The sequence below is a fragment of the Neofelis nebulosa genome, chromosome 18, assembly GCF_028018385.1.
Source record: "Neofelis nebulosa isolate mNeoNeb1 chromosome 18, mNeoNeb1.pri, whole genome shotgun sequence".
NCBI lineage: Eukaryota > Metazoa > Chordata > Mammalia > Carnivora > Felidae > Neofelis > Neofelis nebulosa.
Window position 1 is genome coordinate 7,968,469 of NC_080799.1, and position 26,174 is coordinate 7,994,642.

At 55.7% G+C, this 26,174-nt stretch overlaps 2 protein-coding genes and 1 long non-coding RNA gene across 4 annotated transcripts; 1 reads left to right on the forward strand and 2 right to left on the reverse strand.

Moving 5' to 3' along the window:
- Window positions 1-711: 711 nt before the first annotated feature.
- Window positions 712-3,820, reverse strand: VGF (VGF nerve growth factor inducible). Of its 2 annotated transcripts, none has more exons than XM_058710298.1 (2): window positions 3,601-3,820; window positions 712-3,093 (listed from the first exon to the last, which is right to left on the reverse strand). In XM_058710298.1, exon 2 carries the CDS (start codon window positions 3,071-3,073, stop codon window positions 1,217-1,219), a length of 1,857 nt encoding a protein of 618 aa, XP_058566281.1. In that variant the 5' UTR covers window positions 3,074-3,093; window positions 3,601-3,820; the 3' UTR covers window positions 712-1,216. The 2 variants fall into 2 exon arrangements, with proteins under 2 accessions (XP_058566281.1, XP_058566282.1); XM_058710299.1 differs by lacking the exon at window positions 3,601-3,820 and adding an exon at window positions 3,222-3,356.
- A 5,145-nt stretch (window positions 3,821-8,965) lies between these two features.
- Window positions 8,966-17,133, reverse strand: NAT16 (N-acetyltransferase 16 (putative)). The gene is given in 7 exon segments (XM_058711891.1): window positions 8,966-10,861; window positions 10,863-10,978; window positions 10,981-11,029; window positions 11,650-12,251; window positions 12,296-12,306; window positions 12,554-12,966; window positions 16,789-17,133. Coding segments are annotated over 7 exon segments (1,785 nt in total). The 5' UTR covers window positions 16,998-17,133; the 3' UTR covers window positions 8,966-10,476.
- A 117-nt stretch (window positions 17,134-17,250) lies between these two features.
- Window positions 17,251-24,230, forward strand: LOC131500817 (uncharacterized). The gene is made up of 4 exons (XR_009256475.1): window positions 17,251-17,704; window positions 21,565-21,693; window positions 21,813-21,926; window positions 24,098-24,230. It is a non-coding gene; the product is annotated as an uncharacterized LOC131500817 (long non-coding RNA).
- The last annotated feature ends 1,944 nt before the right edge of the window (window positions 24,231-26,174 follow it).

The window sequence follows — 26,174 nt, forward strand, 5'->3', positions numbered from 1 at the left end:
TGTTTTTCGTTTTTGTTTTTATTTCTTTTGAGAGAATGCTGGAGCGAGGGGTAGAGAGAGGGGGGTCAGAGAGAATCCCAAACAGGCTAAGTGCTGTCAGCGCAGAGCTCGATTCGGGGCTCCATCTCACCGTCCATGAGATCGTGACCTGAGCCAAAGTCCAGAGTTGGACACTTAACTGACTGAGCTACCCAGGCGCCCCTCAGCTGGTTTAGTTCTATTTGGAGAGAGGAGTCAGGAGTTCAACAGTGTATCCAACCCTGTGTGCTTTGCAAAGGGTTGAGAAATGTCCAAAAGCAAGGTGTTTCTATAGCTGGAGGCCCTTCCTCCCTGTTTGTTGCGAAGTATGTAGGACCAGGGAATTTAGGGGGCAGTTAAGGGAGGCGAGTAGGTGGAACAGGGACTGTGGGGAGCCACCAGTACTGCCTAAGAGGCCAGAGGACCATGGGCAGAAGAGCCTTCGAAGTGGTCTGGAGCTGCCCCACCCTGGGGACCAATGACTTTACCCCCCGCCGCCACCCCTAAGCTGGAAGTGGAACTTAGGCTTTCTTACTAGATGTGGGCCATATTCTACTCTTGAATATGGTTGAAAGTGGTTCCACTACCCTCACTGTTGAACAGGGTGTTGTGGCTGGCGCTTCCCTCACCGCCCCTTGGGGAGGACCACGGAGGCCCAAGGGGACGGGTGAATAAGGGAGAACAAAGTCCTAATAAAATAGTCACTTTTATTTCTTAGCAAAACTATTTCCTCCGTGAGGGGTATTTACAACAGAGAAGGGAAAGAATAGGTAAATTCACAGCGAACTGGAGAGGGTGGAGAGGCTCCTGGGAGGCCCAAAGGGCAGGAGACAGACACTTCTTCACACAATTAACTGGAATAGCTTTTTCCGGTTTTGGACGGGGACGTCCCGAGAGGGACTAGTGGGGACCAGAGGCCGTGGTGGGAGAGGGAATTCGCACAAACCACCCGCCCGCCTGGGATGGCCCCGGGAGCCCCCTTGAATGAATTTGGGGAGTTCGGGCTTCGAATCCAGGAAGCTGTCTGACAGGTCCCGGCGCAGCCCGGAGGCGGGGCGACCCGGGGGTAGGGGCGGGGCCAGGCGGCGGCCAGGGATGGGGCTGGGGTGCATGCAAACACCTAGAAGGGGAGAGGAGCAACACGGAGGGGGGTGGCAGCGCGCGCGGCTCCGGCGCGCGGGGGCGGGACCGGGGCAGGTCACGGGCGCCGGAGCAGCACGTGCTCGATGTAATTCTCCAGCTCCTCCTGCTCCTGCATCCGGCGCTCCTCCGCCTCCGCCTCCTCCTGCGCGCGCCGCGCCTGGGCCTCCCGGCCGGGATAGTGATGCGAAGGCGGCAGGGCGTGGTGGTAGTGGCGGCGGCGCGAGGCAGCGGGTGGCTGCAGTGTCCGCGGCCGGATGTAGTTGGGAAAAGGGTGGTAGGGCCCCGGGGGAAACAACTCGTCCTCCTCGCGATCCCAAGGCGGGAGCACCTCGTTCCAGTCGGGCAGCTCCTCTCGGGCGGGGGCGGGGGCGGGAGGCGGGGGCTGCGGGGAACGGACGTGGGTGGGGGCGGGGGCGGCACGGGGGTGCGGCACGGGCTCGGGAGGGGCGTTCTTCTTCCGCTTCCGCTTCTCCTCCACCTCTTCGATGATGCTGACCACGTCGTCCGCTGGCAGATGGAGTTTGGTGGACAGCTCAATAAGGCTGTCGATCGTCTGAGGGTCCATCTCTTCGTCGTCGTCCTCCTCCTCCCCGCCCTCCTCTGCCCCCTCAGCCTCCTTCCGACGGTGGCCGGGCATCTCCTCCTGGGAGCGCTTGTCCTCGGCTCCGGCTTCTCCGTCCTCCTCCTCCTCTGCGAACAGCAGCGCGTTCTGCCGCGCCCTCTCCGCCTCCTCCGCCTCTGCCTCCGCCTCCGCCGCCTCCTCATCCTCTTCCCCCACCCTCTCCGCCCCGCCGCGTCTCTCCTGCTCCGCCTCCGCATCCTCCCTCACGCTCTCTCGCTCCTCCTCCTTCTCCTGCAGCCCCCGACCCCCAAGGCCGCGCTGCCGGGCCCCGCCCTGCAGCAAATATTGGAGCAGCAGGTCCGAGGCGAGGTCTGCCAGCCGCTCTTCCTGCGCCGCGGCCTGCCGTGTGGCCTCTGCCTGTCGCCGCCCGGCTTCTACCTGCGCCAGCCCTTGCTGTAGAAGGCGCTCCCCAGCCTCAGAGCCGCCCAGGAGTGAGCTCTCCGGACGGCGCGCCTTGGGGAAAGGGGCGCCCAGGCTTTGGTACGCCTTGGATAGGGGTGCCAATGCCTCACCTAGATGTGTTTTGGGGGAGGATACCCCTTCCCCGAACTGGTGGGCTTCAGGAAGGGACCCGCTCTCGGGCATACGCGCCTGGAATTGCGGGGGAGCGGGGGGTGGCAGGGGCGCGCGCTCCGGAACGCGCGCCTGGAACTCTCCCCAGGAAGCGCGCCACACGCGCTCCGGCCCGGGGCTCTCCAGGTTGACTCGGGTCAGAGTGTGCGTGCGAGTTTCCGTTTCTGCTGCCGCTGTCTCTTGCTGGCGCTTGGCGCTGCTCGGACTGAAATCTCGCAGTTCCTGGAGCAGAGAAGCTAGCGCCTCGAGCTCCTCGGAGGGGTCTCCAGCCTCGGGACCATTCTCCTGAGTCTGAGGGCGAGGCGGGGCCGCAGGTGCCTGGGTCTCCGGCGCCGGCAGGCTGTGGGTCTGGCTGCGCACGGTCTCGGTCAGCAGAGCTTCTGCTGCTTCTTCCTTTGGCCCCTGCTGGGAGCCGCCGGGAGCCGGGGGCGAGGCCGGGCGGTCAAGTGCCTGAAGCAGCACCGCGGCCAGCGCCCGGGGATCCACGCCCTGGAAAAGCTCTCCCTCGTCCTGCGGCTCAGAATTTCGAGCGGCTCGGACCTCTGGGGCGCTAACATCGTTCGGCCCGGGTGCTGCGTCCCCAGCTACCGGCTCTTTATGTTCAGAGCTGAGGGGAGGTGGCTGCGCCTCAGGGTGCCCCGGGGGCGCTGCTCCCAACCCCTTGATCAGTAGAAGGAAGCAGACGAGGGTGGAAGCCTGCAACCTGAGCGATTTCATGACCAAAGGACTGCCGGAGACTGTGAAAAATAGAAGGGACCAAAGAAAGAGAGGGTTTCTGTAAGAATTTTCCGCTCTCTGATTCTATATCCCCTTCCCCCACCTTTAATCAGGAAAGCCAGGGCTTCCCTCATCCCCCTAACCTTACCCAGAGGAGGGACGTTTAGAAGCAAAGGAGGAAGATGTTGTGCCGATCTCTGGAGTCGTGTAAATGGGAAAACGCCCGCAACCCTCGCTCCCCCAATGCCTCTTCGCCCCCTTGCCTAAGCCATCTCACTGCCAGCGCCCACGTACTAAGCAGCTAAGATAAGGTGGAAAAAAATCTCTGCTCCCTCCCCACAGGACTCCCCGGATGGTGCGTGGGCGACTTCAGCAGCAAGAGAAAAGCGGCGACTCCCCCACTTATCAGGGACCCTTACCGGGGTCTCCCCGCTGTGTTTTTAACACCCCCATCCGGGAGGAGAGAGAAACCCTCCCTCACGCCCACGGCTGCTGAGGGTTTGAGGGATGGACAGCGGAGTATTTACCAGCTGGTGTCACGATGCGGGAGGTGGAGAGGAGGGTCGGGGCGGGGTGGGGACAGGGAAAGATCGGGACGCGTCCGCCTCGGCTCCGAGCAGTGGCTGGGATAGGAGCGACGGTCGAGTTCTGGCGTCCAGTGGGTTGGGCTCAGCTGGGTCCGCGCGGCTCTGGGCGACTCGCTCGCTCCGGCTTCAGCACGCTGGACAGCGCCCGCGCCGCTGCCGCCTTATAAAGGGGAGAGCGCAGGGTCACGTGGGCTGGCCCCGCCCCATTGACGTCAATGTTCATTCATGGGGAAGCGGGCGGGTGCCTCGAAGCGGGGGGCTGCCCAGTGATTGGAGGATGTGGTCTTCTCCCGGCCTGCGCCTGCGCACTGGGAGCCTCGGCTAGAGGGGCGTGCGTTAGCCTAGCACCAGGGAAATGAATGAATGAATGAATGAATGAAATCGCCGAGGCGGGCGGGGCAGGGGGCTATGAATGAATGAAGGAGGGACGAGGAGAAAAGGATGAATGAATGAATGGGAGAATGAATGGAAGGGTGGATGCGGAGACGCTGCAAAGCGGGAGGGTGGGTTACAGAGCAACTTGCAGCTGCGGCAGCCCGCGTCGCTGAGCCGAATAGGATGGGGGCACTCCCGGAGTCTGACTGGGTATCAGTAGGAGATCCATACTGGGGAGGGGGAGGATAAAGATTCCAAAGCCGAGGAAGGGGCTGGACTCCCCATCCCCCGACCGCACGCACAGTCCATAGGGAACACACCCAAGGACGGCGTGAACCCGAGAGAGGAGGGACGGATCTGCGCGCCTGCGGGCGCTGTTCGCGGATCTACGGTGCGGGGTGCCAGTCCTGGGCCGGGGCAGATGGGTGGATCTTGCGGTTTTGGTAATCCCGTTGGAAAGGGTCCGAGTCAGAAGAAAGGGGAAAGATTGAGGATGTGTGTGCCTCTGTCTTGTCTGTTCACAGTCGGTGCGTGTTTGGAGAAAAGGTGTGTCTGTCCTTCTGTCCATCTCACTCTGTAGCGTATGTTGGCGCCCCCGCTTGCCCCTTGTCAGCCCACTTCTCCCCACCCTCCTCCTGCTTCTTTCCCTCCCTCTGCTTCCCCCCCAAAGGACGTTTGGAGGGCGAGAGCAGACCAGGTGGGGAGGGGGTTGCGCAGGTTGGGGGGGGGGTGACTCAACTCCAGCTCTCTCCACCGCTTAAAGGGAAGGTTTGAACGCGGTGGGGTGGGGGTGGGTGTGCAACGTCAGAGACAGCCCCTCTCTACCACCAGACCCCTCGTCCGTATCTCCTGCCAGAAGGGTTGGGGTTGGGGGCTTGGACAACTAGAGGTTGTGGGTGGGGGGGGGGCGATGACGCACAGATTGCGCAAAGAGAATCCATCAGCGAGCCGGGTCCAGTGAAGGGAGACCAGCCGTGGGCGGGGGGGGGGGGGGGGGAGGACGGAAATGGGGAGGGGGTAGGGGAGAAGAGAGGAAGGCAAGGGGAGCAGCCACTGCAGGAATGAAGGGGAGGAGGGAGGTTGAAGGGGGTTGCGGTGCAGGCAGAAAGCTGTGCGGGGGCGTGGGCAGGGAAAGGGGGGAGTGACAATGACACATGCCAGACACACAAGAACTGCGGACACAGGGGTGCCTGTGGGCACACGCAGGACACCCGCGCCCTAAGACTCTGGAAACCGAGATCAGGGCAGTCTGTCAGGGCTCAGAGACTCTTTCTGAGCCAGTCCTCAACCCCCTCCTCATCTCTTCCTAGCACTGACCCTCCTTCTCCCTCTCTGTCTCTCTCTCTCTCTTTCTCTCTCTCTCTCTCTCTCTCTCTCTCTCTCTCTCACACACACACACACACACACACACACACACACACACACACACACTCACGTGCTTTCCCTCTATAGCCAGCAGTGGCTTCTCGGTTCCATCAGTGGCTCGACTTTCCCAGAAGAAAGCCCATCAGCTCTGCAGGGAAAGAGGTGGGGAGGAGCAGAGAGAGAGGCAAGAGAGAGAAGATGGGAGCAGGAGAGGGAGGGAGGGAGGAAGGAATCTGGAACAGGTAGAAGGAACAGGCTAAAGGAGAGGGGGAAAAAAAAAGCCCTGAGAACCAAGGTGACTGTAGAGATGCCAAAGAAAGCAGAGAGAGGAGGGGGCAGCAGACCCCAAGGCTGTGATTAACCCCCATCCCCCAACACACACAACTATCTAGGACCACTCCCTAACCCTGTGAGCTCCCCTCATTCCTTCCTCCTCCTCTTCTCCCTTTTATCTTCCCAGCCTTGTTACTGAGAGCAGTGGAATGGGGAGGGGGTCACGTTACCTTCCCGAGGAGGATGAATCAGTGAAATGGCTCTGACATCTGGAGGGGGGAGAGGAAACCATCCAAGAGAGAAGGGGGGAGGGAAGGAGCCAAGGGGGGGCAGACTGAGAGCTGATGGGGCTAACAACTAAGTGTGAGATGAGGGAAGACAGGCACCTAGAGAAACAGTTTGTGTTCCTGGGGGCTTGTGTACGTCCCCATGCACCTGTGTGTGCATGTACATATATGTGCATGTGTGTTTGTGTGTGTGTAGAGATTGATGAAACATAAAGGGGTGGGGAGAAAGGGAATTGGAAGACCAGTTGTGTATTTAATCAGATAGAGTGGATGGGCATGATAGTGTTCCAATTTAAATATGAAATCTCTTCCAATCTGTGTGGCCGTGTGTTTTGCCTGTTTCCAGATGTCTTTGTAGAAGTATGAGTGTGCAGGGGTTCTGATCCTTCTGAGTGTCCATATACTTGTGTGGTTGGGAGACTTTGAGTGCATCCAGTCTGGGCATCTGCTGGTGTCTGAAAAGTGAGCCTGGCTTGATGTGTCAATAGTGTGTGTGTGTGTGTGTGTGTGTGTGTGTGTGTGTGTACGCATGTGTCTTTGTGCATTTCCCTGGGTCCTTCCATACCTTCTGATACATGTTAGAAGTTATGTGGATGTTTCTGTCTTTGATCTTGCTCGCCCCTCCCCCACATCCACCATCTCTAGATTTCTGTAAAGTAAAGCCACTCATCTGCAGCCCCCAAGTTTGGGTCCTTGCCCCCCATTTTCAGATCATTCCTCCATTCTTCCCCAACTCTTCACCCCTTCCTTCCTTCACTCAGCCCAGAAGCTCAGGAGAGCTTCTCAGACACCGGCATCCCAAGAATTTCAGTCAGCATGGGGTGGAGTAGGGGACAGCAAGGTGGGGACAGGCACCCAGGGTGATAGGCTTGGTCATTCCACAACCTGAATCATGCCTGCACGGACTCTGAATCCCTGGATCTGTTTCCACCTCTCTTCGTCTCAGTTCCCTACCTGGGTCTGCGCATTCACACACACCCCACCTCTCAGAGATGTGATGCGCCCTTCATATCCTGCTGCCTCTAGGGGCTTCTGGAAAAAAGCTGGACTGGGGACAGAATCCTGGAATCGGTAGAGGAGGGAGGTGGCAGGAAAGAAAGAAAATGGAGAGACAGAGCTGGAAAAGGCATTGCTGAGATGGGAACCTGGAGGGTATGCCTGGTGCTTGCTCTGAGTTATTTGTATAAATCCATCTCTGTCTTTGTTTCTGAATCTCTCATACTCTCCAAGAGGGTAGCAGGAGAAGCTGGGGTCCGGTGGAGTAGTGATCCAAGCTGAAGATTTGGAAAGCCAGGAGAGGGGGGACAGAGCACTGTGTCTTTTCCCTGAGAAGCTTTGGAAGAGAAAAACAGGCCAGGGGCTTGGGGACCCTGCAGCTCACCGTCCCCCCATCTTTCCCTTCCCCCCAACTGGTGACTCACCTCTGCAGCCTTTCATTGCGTCAGCGATGGGGGGACAGGCAGGGAGGGGGCACTTTATGAGAGGGGAAGGGGTCTCCACTTAGAATTGAAAGAAGGCACAGAAAGTCCCCCTGAAAATGGCCCCATTAGAAAACATCATTGCCCTATCCCCTGCCCACCCCAGTTCAGTAGGGTGTAGGGTGGGGAGTCCTGGGGAGGGGACTGAGAGGGGGCTGAGGGCCACTGGTGGGACTGGGGATGATGAGTGATAGGAAGGGGGTGCTCACCCTGATTTTCAGTTCCGGGGTCCCATTCCCTCATACCCCCACCCACTCCTGAGTGGGGGATGGGAGACCCAGCAAGCCGGGGGAGGGCAAAGCCGCAGAGATGAGTCACCAAGAGAATGAGAGAGAGAGAGAGAAAGAGACAGAGATGAGGGGAGACACAAAGAGAGACAGCTTCTGGAGAGACTGAGAAGGGAAAACACACACACCATGAAGATGATATCCACAAACTAATCAGAGAAAGCACATTACTTTCATAATCCTGAACCAGCCTCCTCCAACACCCACCGGTCACATACAAACATACTATTATTCAGAGTTACACTGATATTCTGAGACACACCCACTTACACAAACACAGTATCACACCTAGCCTCGGCAGTGTCACTCAGACACATGCTAAGATGTGACCAGGGTAATGGAGATTTGCGTTGAGAGCCCTCGTTTCTTTTACATGGGATGGTGGGAGGGGGCAAAAACCCTGAGGGAATGTGACTTCACAAATCCAAGAGGCTGCTTCAGGGACTCGCAGGCTATGCCTTGCACACACCACGATACACAGTTGCCTACCTCCCCATCCACACATACATAGTAACATATCAAGCATCCTCCTCATCAAAAAGCCACTTGGAGTACCTGATTCTGGGGTACACCAGGCACGTTGTCCCGAATACATCCCACCCGGACACCCTCTGACCTGTACACACATGTACAGAAACGCAGACACACAAAGACTCCCATGGACACACTCACACGGACGGAAACCACCTTGCGCTGCCTCGCCTGCGTCCACACGTCCTGGCGCCCCCTCGCGTTACTTTTCGGAGTCGCAGTCTCCGGCGCTCTGGAGCTCGGCTCCCGGCGGGGGGGCGGCGCCCAAGCTCCCTCCACCTCCTCCCCCTTCCGCGCGTTGCCCACCCAGGAATACGGAAAGCCAGCGCGCTGGCCAAGAGAGCTGGGAGTTAGACGCCTGGATGGTGGGGCTGAGGGAGGCCGGTCCTGGATGCCAAGGGGAACTTGGGAGAAAAGCCCATAGAATTTGGATAGCAGCGGACTCCCAGGCCCAGGGGAAAGCGAGACCCAGGCTTGTCAGGGCGCCGCGCAGCTGCCCGCCTCGCTTCTGAGCAACCGCTTCTTTCTGCCGCTTGGCTGGGGTGGGGGTGGGGGCGCGCAACGGCCAGCAGCCCTCTCCAGCTCCAGGAAGTCATTAGCCCCATTGCCACAGGGCTTAGAGATCCTCTCTAATACAGGCTGCTGGGGAAGGGGGAAGGATAATGCGCCTCATCCCTCCCCTGCTGAGAAGTGAAACAGACACAGAGGGTGGGCTAAGGGTCCTTTTTATTGTAATACAGCCACGGCTGAAGTGACAGGGAGGGTGGCAGCATGGCCAGGCGCTGAAGGCAGACAAGCAAGGCAGTGTAGCACAACAGCAAAACCGGAACTGGGGGAAGTGATGGAGCAGCGGCTGTCCTCTGTGCCCACCTTCTTCTACCTCCTGGCGCCCTCCTCTGCCCACGTCTCTGATTCCATCCCCAGCGACCCCTGTGCTTACTGTCAACAAATCCCTAGCAACTGTCCATCGTCCAACAAGAAGTTCAAACAGTCATCGCCACAAGTGAGGTTCTGAGGCATGCTCTGGCTTGGGACAGACCTGAACTCCAGTCCCTGCCAGGCTCCCAGCTACTCTGAATGACTTGGAAGTCACTTTGATCTTTCTGAGCCTGTTTCCTCCCTCGGTGGTAGATGTGAGGATCCAGTGTAGAAGACAGCGCTGTGCAATTGCAGCTGTTACTACTTGCATTGAAATAGAAAACTGGCAAAGTCCAAAAAAAAAAAACCCCATAAAGGAACCAGAGGAAGGGAGGGATGTCCAGAAATATCTGGAGGCAGGGGTTCCAGTTGCACTAGAAGGAAGCCTGGTTAGAGCCAGAAGACAGCCCCATACTGGGCTGAGGAAACTGCCCTTCCCAGCTCAAGCCCCCTGTTTCATGTCCTGGTTAAGGCACTGGTTGGGGATATAGGAAGGGGGGCTGGGAAATAGCAACATCTTGCAAAGTTGGACGAACCCCATCAGAGGGGGCAGGCTTGTAAAGATGCGTCACCAGAGGGTCAACAGGGCATTATGATTGTTTCATTTATAGGCTTTCTCTCCGTATTGCACACAGGGCGGGTGATGAAGAGTTCATGGGGAAGAGGAAGGGAGGAGCAGACAAATGGGCAATGAGGAGCTAAGTGTCTGGGGGGGGGGGTCCGGGGAATAGGAGGATGGGAGCTCAGAGAGAAGGAGAGAGGGGACACTGATGTAGAGGCGCAGGAGACTGAGAGGGAGGCAGGAGGGGAGCGCGGGGCAAGCTCTGAGAGCTTGAGAAAGGGCGGGAGGAAGAAAAGTAATACATGTTGGGCAGCTGGACCTTGCACATCCCTCTACCCGCTTCCGCCCACGAGGAGGCAGAAGGGAGAAGCCAGGAAGGACGGAGTTCCCCGCCAGCCCAGGGCGACGGACAAGGAAAGGCTCTGAAGCCTGTGAAGGAACCCATTCTTTGGCCCGTGAGGGGAACGGGCGGGCCATAGCAGAGCAAGGGCCTCCCCCAAACCCGGCGATCGGATCCAGTTGTGGGCCATAGAGTGGGCGCGCTAGAGGCGAGATGGCAGAGAGGCAAGGCTAAAAGGTTGGGGGGGGGGGCGCTCCGGTAAGGGTAAGCGGGCTTCCCAGCAGACCACGGAGAGTAGGAGGAGGGGGCGGAGCTTGCAAACACTGGGGGGCAGGGCTTTCTGAAGATCAGCGAAAATGGACGGATCTAAATGCTCCTCTCGCCTCCGAGAGGAGAGGCCCTAGATGTCGGCCTCCAGCGGGTACTGTTCTGTGTAACCCTTGACCAGCTCGAGCCCCAAGCCGGCCTGGCAGAGGTCAGCCAGCTGCGACCATAACTGGGACGCCAGGAAAAGCTGGCGCATGGCGTTGAGACCGGCGAGGCGCGGGGCCGGACCCTGCAGGTGCCGCAGAAGCCGGCTCTGCGCCTGCGCACCAGCGCTGCGCACGGCGTCGACGTTGAGGTAGCGCCACGTGCCGTCACCGCCGTGCGGGATGGGGAAGGGGCGCGTGCACAGCGTGGGTAAGCGCGGGCGCGCGGAGCCGTCTACGCGCCACTCCAGGCCCTTGGCCGCCAGCAGGCGCAGGTTGCTCTCACGTGGCCGGTAGGGCTGCCAGTCCTGGGTGAACGTCGCGCTGCACGGAAGGCAACAGTAGGAGGCGGGCCACGTCGCCGCCAGTCTCCGACACGGTCTCGGTGGGCAGCGGCGAGGTGACGGAGGCCCGCAGCGCCGCCAGCTGCACACGCCCAGCCGCGCCAGTAGCACGGAGGCATTGACTCAGACCCAAAGGATGCTCCTGTGGGGGGCAAGAGTGAGCGCGGAGTGGGCAGCGGAAGGGCTGGAGAGCCCAGCGCCTCAGCATCTTCACACCCACGGGCTCCCAGCAGGGCCCCTCAGAAGGACCGACTGTGCCGGGCCAAGTGGAGTGGGGTATGTGAAAGCCTGCCCCACCCCCGAGGGTAGCATGGAGGACCCAGGGGCAAGTCCTCAGGATAGGTTCCTGGAGCCCCAAGGAGGGGCGGGGTTAGTGTGCGGGAGCCAGGGGACTGGGGGTGTGGGCCCCTGGGTCTCGGAGGGGAGTGGAAGGGAGGAAAACAGATCAGTCGGTAGGATAGGGGAGCCGGACGGAAAGGACAAAGATTCACATTAGGATGTTTGGATCCCTGGAGGGAGGCCGGATCAACAGAGAGGAGTCCCGGTCACGGAACTCCGGACGCTTAGGCTCCTCAGCCATCTGGAGTAAGGACTGAGGGTTTGACGGCTGGGAGTCGGGAACTTTTTGACTTCCCCTGGGCAAAAGGGCCTGGGTAAGGACTGGGAGTCCGGGGGCGGGGCTCACGGGCGCCCCCACTCGGTAGAGCCAGCAGAGAAGGAAAGCCGGTGACTGGGCTTGCGGGGAGGACGCCCGGCTACCCGAGCTCCCTTGTCCTTCTCACCTGCTTGGTAATTAGGCCGTGTTTCTTGAGCTCCCGGGGGCCCACTTGGTCGTCCCGGGTGAGCCGTGCCACCTTGACCCCCGGGTTCTGTGTCTTGACCAGCTGCGGGCAGAAGCGCCGCAGCAGCCCGGCCACGCCCTTGCCGCGCTCCCGGGGAGCCACGCACAGCCCCTCTACCAGCGCTGTCTCCCCGGAGTCGGTCACGTGCGCCGACTCCAGCGCGATCTGCGGACCCAGGCCGTTAGGGGGCCCTCCGCCCCTGCCGGGACTCTCGGCTCGCAGGGCTCGCCTCTTCCCACACGCTGAGCACTCTGTCGTCACCACCCCGGGCGCCAGGCCAGGCCCGGGCCTGCCCCAGATCTCCTCAGCACTTGGGTCTCGAATTCCAGAGCCGGCAGAGAGGGAGCTCATTCGCCGGGCTCTCGTCCACCTCTTGAGATGCTCCAGCTCCGCGTGCACCCCTGTGCCTGAGCACTGGCCACGCCCCCTTCCCTTGGATCCACCCCAGGAGCTGGCTACGCCCTCCCGCCCCGGGCCTTGCCACGCCCCGCTTCTTCTTAGCTCCGCCCCGGACCCCGTCTAGGGGCTGGTCCTGCTAACCGCGTCCAGGTGCTTTTTCGTACGCGAGTTCGGTCTATCGGGGGTCCTGACCCCACTCTTGCTCTCACCCCCGGTCTACCCTCTCTTGCCTGCTCTCTTCTTTTTGTGCTCCTGCTCCCAGGAACTCCAAATGAATGCTCAAACACCGAAGCTATCCCCAGCCCCTCCCTCGGGTTCCTCTGCTACCCGTGTTGTACACGCTCTCCATCCCACCCTCATTGGCTGGGCCCCTGGATCCGCACATCCTACTCTTCGGTTCCAAGGCCAACTGGCTCCTCAGCATCCGGACTGGGGCTGGGGGAGAGGCTCGCCTCCTCTCTTTCTTAAGGTCCACTCACCCAAACGTAGCTTCACCCCCTTTTCACCTGGGCCCCGGCTCTCCTCACTCCTGTTTCGCTTGGCCAGCACCACGGTGCCGTCCTGTTCTGTTGCCACCAAGAAGTCCAATGGCTGGGCCGTGGCCTCAGGCCCCGATCCAGACCTGGGGTTTGCCCCCAAGGACTTGGCCTTGGCCTCAGGCCCTGATTCAGCCCCCAGGGGCTCAGTCTCAGCCTCAAGCCCCCATCCGGATCTGAACTTGGCCTCCGCCTCCTGTAGCGGGGTGTTTGAGTGTGGCTCGACATCTGGCTGGGCCTCTTTTTCAGGCTTAGGGAGCTCTGAGCTGGCTGAATCACAACTGGATTGTTTCATCACCCTGCAGAAAATAGACAACCCAGTATCATGGTCAGAGCCCCTGTTTCCACATATAGCACCTGACACACGCATGCGCTCACACACATATACACACACACACACACCCCACAGTACTTTGCTACACAAATACCCCTTCTCTTTCTCTCCCCACACTAACCCTGGGAATTCAGGGCCTCCAACTCTGACCAAATCCCAATCCTACCCTGCCCCACCCTACCAGGGTGCTCCTCAACAGTGACAAACTCAGGAATGCCATGAGCTCCTCACGGACTGGCCCCAAATCTCCTTCAACCCCAGTCACCCCCAGGGACTCAGGCAATGGGGCAGAAGGTCCTTGGAGGGGTAAAAAAAAAAAAAAAATGGAAAGACATCCCTCTAGGGTCCCACCATCTCTCTCAGGCCTCTGCAAGAACATGGGAAAGCCCCATCATCCCCACTCCTCCTACAAGAGGGTTCCCTGGGAAAAGCAGAGGGTTCAGCCTCCTCCCCTTCCTACCACTGCCACTCTCAATCCCCAGGGCAAAGGGAGGAGGATGTAGACGCCAGATCTTCCCCCTATGTCCACTCCAGTGCCCTCCACTCCCCTCCAACACATACATTCAAACACAAGCCAGAGGAGTGGACAGGTGGACAGCTCCATTAAAAAATTTCAAGTCATTTCTCCCAGGCTAATCAAACCTGCCTTTCCCTTCCTTCTGCTGAAGTTTGTCCTCTCCTTCTCCATAGGAAGACCTGGTTCCACTCTAGGGCTAGATGATTATTTGGAAAAGGGCTCTGTTGGAGCTCCTGCAAACAAGATGTGCACAAGGATCACCGATGCCCCCTCCCCCCATTTGCCTTCCCTACAGAGAGTCTCTGTGTTCTCTCTCTCCCTCTGTTCTGCTTTCAGTTTCTTCCCATAATTCTTGCTCTGTCTCTTGCTCAATACTTTCTGTGCCCTTCCCCTTCTCATTTTTGGGTCAGCTCCTATGGATCTGGTACCCTCTGGCCTCCAGCTCTTCTGTTTTCCCTGCCAGAGACAGGGCCAAAGAGAAAGGCCCCTCCCCAAGTCCTGAAGACTCCTCATTTCCAGACCTCTCTCCTTCAAACCAACCAAATCAACTAATCGTTATTCATTTTTATTTGACTGGGGGAGGGGCAAAGGGAGGGAGAGAGAAAGAGAAACAGAATTCAGGCTCCATGCTCAGCACTGAGCCCAACGCAGGGCTTGATCCCAGGACCTGGGATCCTGACCTGAGCCAAAATCAAGAGTTGGAAGTTCAACCGACTGAGTCACACAAGTGCCCACCCAAATCCTCCAATTAAATCCTCCTCCTCTCTTTCAGCCAATTATAACTGTCCCTTCATATAACCTACATTAAGCCTCATTAACCAACATCCCAGGGGACACACATACCAGCTACTTTGTGAGAGATAATATGGTGTTGGTTGGCTATTTATTTCTTGTTAACAGGAACATGACCTAGGCTTGGGATAGGGGACAAACAATTACACCAAGGAGTTTGGGGATGATCTTAGCCTCCATGCCATAAACATAGCTTACATGAACACAGCGTGCCTGCTGTACAGACAAAGCTTTAAAACAAGAGCCCCATCTCCCTCTTTCTTTTCAGTCTGATGCTGATGTCTAAGGCTCTCCCAGGTAAGCCTGGATGAAGTAAGACAGCATCAGGCCAATGTCATCAGAGGTGGGGGCAGCACAGGCTCAGAGGATCCTAGAGCCCCTGCTAGAGTTGGGGACCATCAGGTTCAACCCACTTCTTTCACAATGAGGAAACAGACCCCCAAGGAGGCTAAGGTCTTGCCTAAAGTGACTCAGCTTGGGCAGAGCCAGGCTAACAGTTAAGTTTTCCTAGCCCCCAGGCTAGTGGTGGGGAGACCTCTTTTTGGTGTATATTTGGATCTCCAAACCCAGCCTGAAGAGCAAGGAATTACTGGGTCCTTGGCAGGAGTCAAAGGTCCCAAGGGCTGAGGGCTAAGAACCAGAGATGGGACCATGGGAGGAATCCCCACTACCCTCTGCCCATGTCAGCAGTTCCTATGCCAACAACAAGCCGGGGACCAGCTCAAGCATCAGATTCCTTGTGACAGGCAAGAATGACGAGGCTCAGAAGAGATAAAAGCAAGTTAGCTTGTGGCTCCCATCTATGTCTCCAGGCAACCTCACCAGCTGTTCCTGAGTCCCTAGAAAATAACAAGCTGGTGGTTCTGTGCTGACTCCAGCGATTCCCCACTGCCCCCAAAAGGGACAGAAAGTGAGTAACTTGTAGACTGGGACACATCCAACTAATAATTCAAGACATGAGGTTTTGGTTACCCCTCCTGTGCTTACAAGATGGGGGAGAGTATTTCCAAAGGGTGTGTCTATGCCTTGGATAAAGTGGTTTGTAAGGGGGTCACAGGGAAGAAGGAAGCGCCTGCACATTTATCTCTTCCGTTTTTCCCCATCACTCTTCCACACCTGCTCCCTTTGGTGGGGAGGCAGGGGACAAAACAGTTCCAAATTCTTTAAGCCCTGGGGGAGGTGGGGACTGGGGAAAAAGCAGGTCGGGGGTTCCAGGCCAAGCCAAAGCTGCTGGCTGTCCCCACAACCCTGGCTCCACACTCTGATCCCTTCCCATCCCTCAGAATAGCGCCCTCCAACCGGGCTCCTTGAACTATCGCTCCCATAGGTGTCTAGGCAGAGGAAGGGGCAGCCCTTTGCGTCCAGGGCACTGTGGGAGATGTAGTTCCGGCATCTCTTGGACCAAGCTCCAGGAAGAGGGGCGGCACATCCCCTCCATATCCTCCACATCCTTGGATCTATTCTTTCAATCTTATAAATATAAATGATCGCTCTGGGAGGGGATGATTCTAGTCCTCGCTGGGCATGCTGGGAGCCCCCCTACCCCACCTCCACCGCACCCCACACACCTGAAATATTGATGCCCTTGAGGTCGACAGCTTCTCGGAGCTGGAAGAGGGAGCAGAGAGCGGAGAGGCGGAGACAAAGAGACGGCAGTTACACAAAGCGCCCAAAGAACAGAGCGGGAAGGACAGGAAGGGAGGCAGGAAGGAGACAAAGGCGGACAGGGGGATGCGGGGCAGAAGAGGATGGGAGAGGGGAGTGGCAGCAGGCATGGATATCAGACACAGACATGACACCTCGTGACTCAGGGCCCAGCAGATGCCAAAAAAAGTCCTAGCGCTGCACCCCCTCCCCAGAGAGACCATAAATAGAAAACAGCGACACACCCCCTTCTCCCCACGGTGTGCGATGGGGGAAGGGGTCAAGGGGAGGAGAAAGCTAGAAAAGGGTCTGGAAGAGAACAGAGACCTGGGGACAGAGGCAGGGAGACAAGATAACATGGGGCAAAGGCAGGGGGTGAGGAAGATAGACCAACGAGCAGTGTGTGCGTGGGGGTGGGGGGAGGGTGCCCCAGGGCCACAGTCATGGACTGGGGACTGTACTCGGGGGTCTTCCCCTGTTTTCCCTCTGCCCCTTTCCAAGAGTGGGGGTGGGGGCGGCAGGCGCGCGAGATTCCGAAGGAAGCTGTCTACTTGACAGGGGTCCCTCTGGGCACCAGGCTCTGGGGACAGGTGGGAGAGCAATGGCGACGGGGTGGGGGAGGGATGACGGACAGGAAAGTGTCTCTGAACACCTAGGCGAAGTCCAGGTCCCAGTTATCTAGGTCACCGGACAGGGAGAGGTTGGGCTGTAGGGGGCGCAGCGGCTGACTTCCCCGGGCAGGGGTGGGGGGTGGGGGGTGGGGGGCGGTGGCCTTCTGCTGCCCCCATTCCGCGGTGGAGGAGCACGCCAGCCCCGAGGCCCGCGGCCCCCTACCTCGCCGGAGCCGGAACCGGGGCGGGGAAGCCCAGACACGGAGCGGGGCCGGCCACGCGGACAGCGAACGGTGCCGGTAGAGGGGTCCCTTCGGAGCCCCGAGGGTCGAGCTCGGGTGAGGCGCGGGGACCGGAGCAGTCCCAACTCGGAGTGAGAATGTAGGGTCTGCGCTGCGGCTCAGTTCGGCACGCGGGCGCGAGCGGGGACATTCGGGGTGCGGGCGCTGCGGACACCTCCCGCGGCGACGCTCCGCCGGGCCGGGCGGCGGCTCCGAGGGGCGGAGACCCCAGCGACGTGGAGGAAACCCGGCCCGGATCTGGAGTGGACTCGGGGCGGCCTTGGGGAGGTGCGGGCGGAGAGCAGGTGCCCTGGCGGGGCGGGGGGCGTGTGGACCTGGGTGGCGGGCGCAGCAGGATAGCCTCAAGTCTGGCGGACGAGACTCCGCCCCTTGTCCTGGCTAGGGAGCTGGACCTTAGGTGGAGGTGCCTTGGGTTTTGGGGGGGGGGGGAGGGGGTACTGCTGGCTTAGTTATTGCCCCCACGTCCATAGCACCTCTATGCTCTGTCCTGAAGCACCCCCCTCCCCCAATCTCGCAGTCCTCCCTCCGACCTCCCGCCGCCAGATAAGTCAGAGCGACTGGAAGGGGCACGCAGAGCCCTGGGGACCAGGTCAGAGAAACTGATCAAAGAAATTAGAAAGTCGTGAAGATGGGGATGTGAGGGGACACCAGGAGACAGAAGCAGAGAGGCGGAAGGGAGCAGAGCGAGGCCAAGACCGGTCAGAGTGTCCACCCCTCCCCGGGGGGCGCAGGGTAGCCTCGTCCCGCAGGTGCATCAGAGGCCTCAGCTCACGCTCAGCGGCTGGCGGTCAGGCAACCAGGCCCCCACAGGGCAGCACGCAGAAAGAAAAACTCCAGGTACACCCACGAACCCACTCCCTCACCCCCAGCACACGAACACAGACCTCTGCGCGCGCGCGCACACGTCCTGGGGATCTCCGCACACGCTCTGCACCTCGTGCTAAACCCGGTGTGTGGGGGAAGGGTGGGAAGAACAGGCAAATGTGTCCAGGAGCACTGTCCCCAATGAGCTGGTGGCCCGGGCACTTAACTCCCGAGGGGCTCCTTCCCACCCTCCCCCCCCCCAAAAAAAAAAATGAGGTAAAAAACACCTGCAGTTCTACTCTATAAGGAACCAGGCAAGTGATGGATGGGGAAAGCCCTTCAGTGACTGTAAAATGCTGCAGGGATTATTAAGGTCTGTTAGGGGTGAGAGCCCCTCTCCCTCGCCCTCCCTCCAGGGTCTGCCCAGCTCTCGTGCTCCTCCTGCCCCCAGAGTTAATTTCTCACCTATCTCATTCCACTTTTTTTAAAATTTTTTAAATGTTTATTTATTTATTTTGAGAGACAGAGCATGAGCAGGGGAGGAGCAGAGAGAGAGACCCAGAATCCGAAACAGGCTCCAGGCTCCGAGCTGTCAGCACAGAGCCCGACGCGGGGCTCGAACTCACAAACCGTGAGATCATGACCTGAGCTGAAGCCGGGCGCTCAGCCGACTGAGCCACCCAGGCGCCCCTCATTCCACTTTTTTTACACTTTCCAATGGGCTGTGATCAGATGAAGGTTCATGTCGTGTCCCTCGGCTCCCACACACATGGCCACACAATAAGTAACTTGACAAGTTACTCAACCTCCCCCCACCCTCCTCCTCCTCCTTCTTCTTTTCTTAATAGGACTTCTCCCCATTTCTATTTTTTTTTCTATTTCTGATTTTTAAAACTGCTAACACACTGCACATCTCAAAGCCGCAGTTCAGGTGGAACTTGCTCAATTGTGGGATAGCACGTCAAAAAGTTAGAGGAATTGGAGGAAAAAAATCACTAGTGGCAGGCGGTAGATGCAACCAGGCTCTAATCCACCCCCCCCCCCACCCTTTTCACCAGAAGCCCCGCCTTCTGCTACCAGAAACTCTGGGATTGGCCCAACGTCCTCCACTTCCAGTTCCGTCAACCAATCAGAATAGAAAGTCCCCCTCGCCCCGCCCCGCAAACCCTTCAAGTCCAAACCACTCTGAAGGAAGAAGTCAGCGCCCATTGGGCCGATCAAACACCGTCAGGGTCCCAAATCACCAAGCTCAGACTTCAGAAGTCTCAGCTCCCCAGAGGGGCTAGCGGGTGGTAGTGGTTGGAAGATGACTAATCTCCTGGCTGCCCCTCCCAGCGAGGGAGAACAGGAGGCTGTCAGCATCCTTAAGTGCTCTGAGGATGTTGGCAAGTGGGACATCACCCTGTGCCACTGTGCTTTAAAAGAGGCCGAGGTTAAGACCGATGGGGATGGAAGAGTGCTCTGCTGGTAGAGGTCTGGGTTCCAGGGCCACCCTGTACCCCCTCCTGATGGTGAGCCACAGCACCACCCAGAATGTTTACAGAGCACTTTGACTTAATTCTCACAGCACTGTAGGATGGGTGAGGCTGTATAGTGGGGGTTCCGAGAGGTCGCATGATGTGAGCTAGGGACGCTGGGGGGGTTTCTGACTGCAAACTCAGACCCCACTGCCCACTCACCTCTCGGAGGTGCTTTGCAAGCTGTAAAGCAAGCAAATGTCAGTGCTGTTAATGCTGGAGATTTCCCTTAGTTGCTCTGAATTTTGTAAACACCTATACCTTGGGGTCCCTATTGGCTTTGGTCTTCACGCTGGGCTTGCTTATTTGGGCCTTTTATTTGGGAGAGCCTGATGTTTTGTTTGCCTTCTCTCAGGGCAGGAGGGCCCTACTGTCAGCCGGGCAGTGCTGTCGCTCTCTGTCATTTCTTTTGGGCCCATCCTCTGCCTCAGGGGCCTCCCCATCCTTGCCTTTCTCTCCCACCCCTCGTCCCCAACAGACCACCTTGGGTCTTCCTCCCTACCTTCTGAACACCTCCGCACCCCAGGATTCTTGTGTCCAGGACTTCCTCCTCCAGAGTTTGTGGGTTTTGACTGTTCTCCTCTCTGACCCCTCTTCACCCTCTGACTCTCCAAGCTGTGAGATCGAGGCTGAGACCCCTGCCCTCTCCCTGATCCAGTGACCCCTCTATCTGGGCAGTTCCCTAATCCACAAGTCAGGTCTTGACTTCCCAGGTCGTCTCCAGCTATCTGTGGGATGACATCAATTGGCTGATAGCAGAGAAACAAAATATGCTTAACAGGAACTGAACTGGGCACCTCGTATGCTTTTTGTCGTACAACTTTCGTGACCAGCTCATCTGCAGATAAGGAAGGAGACCAAAGATCAGAGGGTTAGGTAATTGGCCCCAAGTCACAGAGCCAGAGAATCCATAAAAGTCTTACTTAGGATTATAACACTGAAAAGAATCATCCAGATCATCTCAGAAGGCAAAGTATCACAGATGCCACATACCCCTGGTGACTCATGGTTTCCTCATCTGTAAAGAGGGCATAGCACCTAACTTCCAGTAAAGGTTGAATAAGATAACGAGTGAAAAGTACCTGACATTGCATAGAAATTCAATTAAAGGTAGGTGTTACTATCTAGCTAACTGGAACAGCAGTTCTCACATGTGGGGCACTGTAGCTTATACACTGGAATCCACACATAACCAGAAGCCCGTCTTATTTATTCTTCCTTTGGGGCTGTCAGATGTTAGGAACTTCGTGAACCAGGTGATAGAAAGCTGGGAGACCATTGAGCTTGATGGTGAACTCTTTTTAGAACAAGGCTGATGTTACAGTTAACTTTATGCCTTTGGCACTTTGTTCAGGTCTTGGGCACATAGTAAGTCCTTAATAAGTATGTTACGAATGAATGAATGAATGAATGACTTCAACCTATTTCTAGAGTGGGGTAAGGCAAGACCACCTTTGATCACTTATCAAAGGTCACCCACTGGGTAGAGGTAAGACCAGATTCCCGGTATCTTAACCCCAAGCCAACGCACAACCCAGCCTCACGCTACATTTCTAAAGGGTCAGCGTGCTGGCTCTGCTTAGAAGTCCCTGAAGTTCCACCTCGTCTCTCCCCACTCATCACCAGGTTCCTCTCTCCAGTCCACATCATGCAACACCAGTAACATCTGTCATTCGTTCATTCGGCAAACATTAATGTCATCTTCTATGGGCCTGGTTGACCCACTTCTGCTCTCAAAGAGTTCAGTCGAGTTAGCCATCCACTTTTATTCTGGACAATACCTAATACAAACAAAAACAGAACAGGGGCACCTGGGTGGCTCAATAGGTTAAGCGTCCAACTCCTGATTTCGGCTCAGGTCACGATCTCATGGTCGAGGGATGGAGTGCCATATTGGGCTCCTCACTGAGTGTGGAGCCTGCTTGGGGTTTTCTCTCTCCCTCTCTCTTTGCCTCTTCTCTACTCACATGCACACTCTCCTTCAAAATAAATAAATAAACATTAGAAAAAAAAATAGGACAGTATAATGAAGCCCCACTAGCCTATCATTAGCTTCAACAATTATCAACTCATAGCTGATATCGCTCTACATGGCAAGCATCCCAATATTTTGAAACCAATTTCAGACATCGTATTGTTTCACTGGTATTGCAAGAAATCATTTTAATGGCATTATCACAGTGATATGGATGGAATTGTGCCTTCCCCCCAATTCGTATGTTGAAGCCCTAACCCCTAATGTGACTGTATCTGGAGACAGAGCCTGTAAGGAGGTAGTTAAGGCTAAATGAGGTCATAAGGGCGGGGCCCAAATCCCACAGAATTATAAGAGGAAGAGACACCAGAGAGTTCTCTCTACCCATTACGCATTTGCAGAAAGAAAGGCGGAGGAGGCCGAGAGAAGCTGGCTGTCTACAGTCCAGGAAGAAAGCTCTCGCCAGAAGACGAATCTGCCGGCACCTGGATCATCACGGACGTCTAGCCTCAGAACCATGAGAAATGAACGTCTGTTGCTTACGCCCTGTGTGTGGTGTCTTGTTATGATGATGCCTGAGCCGACTAAACACACACCTAAAACACTTCCTCCCTCCCTCCCTCTCTCTCCCTTTCCTCACTCACTCTAGGGGAAGCCAGCTTCCTTGTCTTGAGAGACTCAGACAGCCCTGTGGAGAAGCCCATTCAACAAAGACCTGAGGCCTCAATCGAACCACCGGGAACTGAGTCCTGTCACCAACCATGTGACTGAACTTGGAAGCAGATCCTTCACCCCCAGTTGAGCCTTGAGATACTGCAGTCCTGGTCAGCAGCTTTAATGCAGCCTGAGAATTCTAGACCAGAATCTCCCAGCTAAGCCCGAAACTATGCTACAATAAATGTTTGTTCTTTTAAGCTGGTAGGTTTAGGGGTTATTTCCTCTGCAGGAACAGGGAACTGATCAAGTTGATACATATTTTAGACTTATTTTAATCTACATATTTCCCTTCCACCTCTCCCTTTTTGCAACTATTTGTTGAAGAAACAAGATTGGTTGTTCCCTATAAATGTCCTCACCATCTGGATTATGCTGATTACACCTCCATGGTGTTGTTTACCATATTTTTCTCTCCTCTGCTTTTCCTGTAGGCTGGGAATTAAATCAACATGCCCTGTCCAGTAGGGTAGCCATTAGTCACTCGTGGCTATTGGGCATCTGAAATGTGGCAGGCACAACTGAGGAACAGAGCTTTTTATTTCATTTCATTTGAATTAAAATTTAAAATAGATAACTGATCTAGTTATTGGAAAACTTGAAAAAAATGTATTTTTAAGTCATGTCTGCACCCAACGTGGGGCTTGAACTTACAACCCCAAGATCAAGAGTAGCTCACTCTTCTGACTGAGCCACCAGGCAACCCTGGAAAACTTTTAAGTATGTTCAGAGTAACTTTTTCACTTGTGAATTTTACAAACTTTAAATATGGATCAAACATTTCCAGTGGATGTTTAGCATCTAATCTGAAATATGTTCTTTTTTTAAAATTTTTACTTTTATTTTAGAGTGAGACAGAGAGTGAGAGAGAGCAGAGAAGGGGCAGAAGAGGGGAGGGAGAGAGAATCTCAAGCAGGCTCCACACTTAGTGTGGAGCCTGACATGGAGTTTGATCTCACGACCCCAGGATTTCGACCTGAGTCGAAATCAAGTCAGACGCTCAACCGACTTAGCCACCAAGATGCCCCTAAATGGAAATATGTTCTAAGTGTACAATACAAACCAGATTTCAAGGACTTAGCCCCAAAGGAAAGTATGTAAAATATCTCATTACTGTTTTTTTATTACACATTGAAAGAATATGTTGGACATATTGGGCTAAATAAAAAATATTATTAAAATTAATTCCACCAATTTTCTCTTTATCATTTTATTGTATTATTTTATTTTAATGTATTTAAGTAGGCTCCACACCCAACATGGGGCTTGAACTCATGATCCTGAGATCAAGAATCACAGGTGTGGGGCACCTGGGTGGCTCAGTGGGTTTAGCAACCAACTTCGGCTTAGGTCATGATCTCTTGGTTGGTGGGTCCGAGCCCCTTGTCAGGCTCTGTGCTGACAGTTTGGAGGCTGGAGCCTGCTTCGGATTCTGTGTCTCCCTCTCTTTCTCTGCCCCTTCCCTGCTCATTCTCATTCTCTCTCTCTCTCTCTCTCTCAAAAATAAATAAACTTAAAAAAAAAAAAAAAAAGAATCACACGCTCTACCAACTGAGTCAGCCAGGCACTCCTCTTTCTCTTTTTAAAGTAGTTACTAAGAAAAGCTTAAATCATACATGCACTTTTTTAGGAAGGACTGTATTCTTCCATCAAAGGCTCAAATGTAGTTTATCTTGTTGGAATCTTACCAGATGCTGTCGCTCAAGACTTCAATCCAATCCCTTGTTAGGGCCTGCAAAATGTTGATACTCTTATTCTGTCATTCTAGGTGTTTCTGTGTTTGTTTTAACTAGTTGGAAAACGCCTATAAAAGAAAACTTGTTCTTCTGTGCTCTGATTACCCTGAGGCATAGTTTGTGAAGGACAGCCAGGATGAATGCTTAAAATGTTTCCTTTTATTTGTTAATTTTCAAAATAACAAGTTGATGCCTTAGCAATTTTCAGTGGTGATCAAGTCTTATTTTTAGAACCACTATGAACTCATGGACTTTTAAACACGTTTAATGTGACACAGTTACTGTCCCTTCCTGATGTTGCAAGGTATCCAACTGTTCGGATAAACTGGTGCTTTACAGTGACACAGAAGGGTCATGAGCGATCCTTACAGAGAGTTACCGGGATGCAGAGGTGGGATGGGCTGAGGCTGCCTGGCAGGCTGGTAGGTTAAGGGAGGTGTCCTGGAAGTGGGACCTGAACTGAGCAGTAAACATTCCCCCCCAGAGGATGAAGGACAAGGTCCCGCCAGGAGGAGGGGAAAGCGAGAGCAAAGCCCGAGGCAAGCAACAGCCGGCTTCATAAGAACAAGCAGTTCTGGGTTGCACGCATCCATCCGTTAGGTAGGGGCTGGCCAGCAGGGGGCGTGTGGTGGAGGGCGGGTGGAGGCAGTAGGCAGGGGAGGCAGGGAGAAGGGAGGAGAGGGAAGGAGAGGGGAAGGGTTTTAAGCCGGAATGACACATTTGCCTTGCGAGTAGAGACAGCCCTCTGGTGGCCACATGGAGGATAGCAGGGAAGGAAAAAGCCCTGAGAGCAGGCAGAGAGCCGAACTCGTGAAGTTTCTTGGGTTCATGTATTTATAGGTTAGACTCTTCCAGATCAGGAGGAGACATTACAGTGTTGGGGCTTATTATCCAGCTACACGGGAGGAGGAATGGCACAGGGAAGTTCAGTAACGGTTGAAAACAGAACAGACCCTCAGGACAGGCTAGTGATCCATGTTCTTGCTGTGCACCTGCCTGGCACACGTCCCCAAGGAAAGATCTCATGGCAAATGCTTACCACTTGCACCGAACATAATTTCCACAAGAGACCACCTCTGGATGGGTGCAGTCCCAGGCACAAGCAGAGAGGACTTTTGTGTGATTTTTTTTTTTTTTAAGTATGCTCCACGCCCAGTGCAGAGCCCAGTGCAGGCCTTGAACTCACGACCCTGAGATCAAGACGCGAGTTGAGATTGAGAGTCGGATGCTCAACCGCCTGAGCCACCAGAGACTGGGAGATGTCGCAGCAGCCAAGGTTGATGACACCACCAGGGGCTGGAAGACGGGAAGGAGGGTTTCTCCTCTACTGGTTTCAGAGGGAGCAGAGCCTGCTGACACCTTGATTTTGGCCTCTGAACAGTGAGACAATAAACTTGTTGTTTTAAATCACCAGATGAGTGGCACTTTGTTACAGCTCCCTAGAAAACCAGTATAGCTCCCTTCTTTCCCATGATGGGTACGCTGCCCCCCTCTCTGGCTCTGTGAAGGGACCCCCAAGCCCTCCCGGCCCTCTGCCGGGCTTCCCGGTGCTGGGCACAACCTGCAAACCGGGCGGCTGGTTCCCTCCACAGCAGGTCTCCTGGGCCGGGTCCCTTCATCTGTTCGGCACTCGTCATGCACTAGGCGTGGCGATCGCCATAACGTGGTCGAAACGCAAAAACGAGCAAGACATACTTCCTGCCCTCAACGTTAGCATTTAGGAACATGAGATAAAAGATCATGAGCAAGCCCGATGTTGGGGTAGCAGAACCATGGTCCACCTAATGTGATGGTGATCACGTGATGCAATGCAATGCAATTTCACGCAATGTAATTCTTGTGAGGTGGCTGTGGTCCGGAAAAGATCTTGTGTCAAGATAATAGTGACACCAGCTGGTGTTTGTTGAACACCCTGCCAGGTGCCACGCTAAGCCCTTTGCATGTGTACCTCATTTAGAGCTCAGTGTGGACACTGTGGTGTAGATGACAGGATCAGAGCCTGCCACTATCCGCACGTGGTAAGTGCTGAACACCGGGGTGGGGGTGCGGGGGTGGGGGAGTGTTGAGCTGTGACTTGACGGTAGGGGTTCCATCTAGTCTCCAGGCAGGAAGGAGAGGCGAGTCAGGCCCGGTTGGGAAGCTGGACTGGGCTCTGTCTGAGGGGGACCTCGAATGTTCTGCTGAGGATTTTTACACCTTTTAACAACAAAGATCCAAAGACAGTGAGGATCCAAAAGGGAGAATTAGATGATGAAAACGGCATTTTAGGAGGAGCGTCTTGACAGCAAGAGAGGGTGTTGGATGGGAGACAAGAGACAAGACCCCTGATCGCTCAGGAGTGGTCCCAGAGGGAGTCCATGGAGGGATGGGGTCATGGAGGAGAAGGAGACGCTAAAACCACTTAGCAGGAAGACACAAGAAGCCAGGAATTTTGCGGTTCTGGAAGGTGGGGAGAGAGGAAGGAGGTGAAGCCAAGACAGATGTGTGAAAAACAATGGTTGGAAAGCAGGATGACAGGATAAAAATGGGGACCAGAGGACACTTAGCCGTCAGCGAGGCTA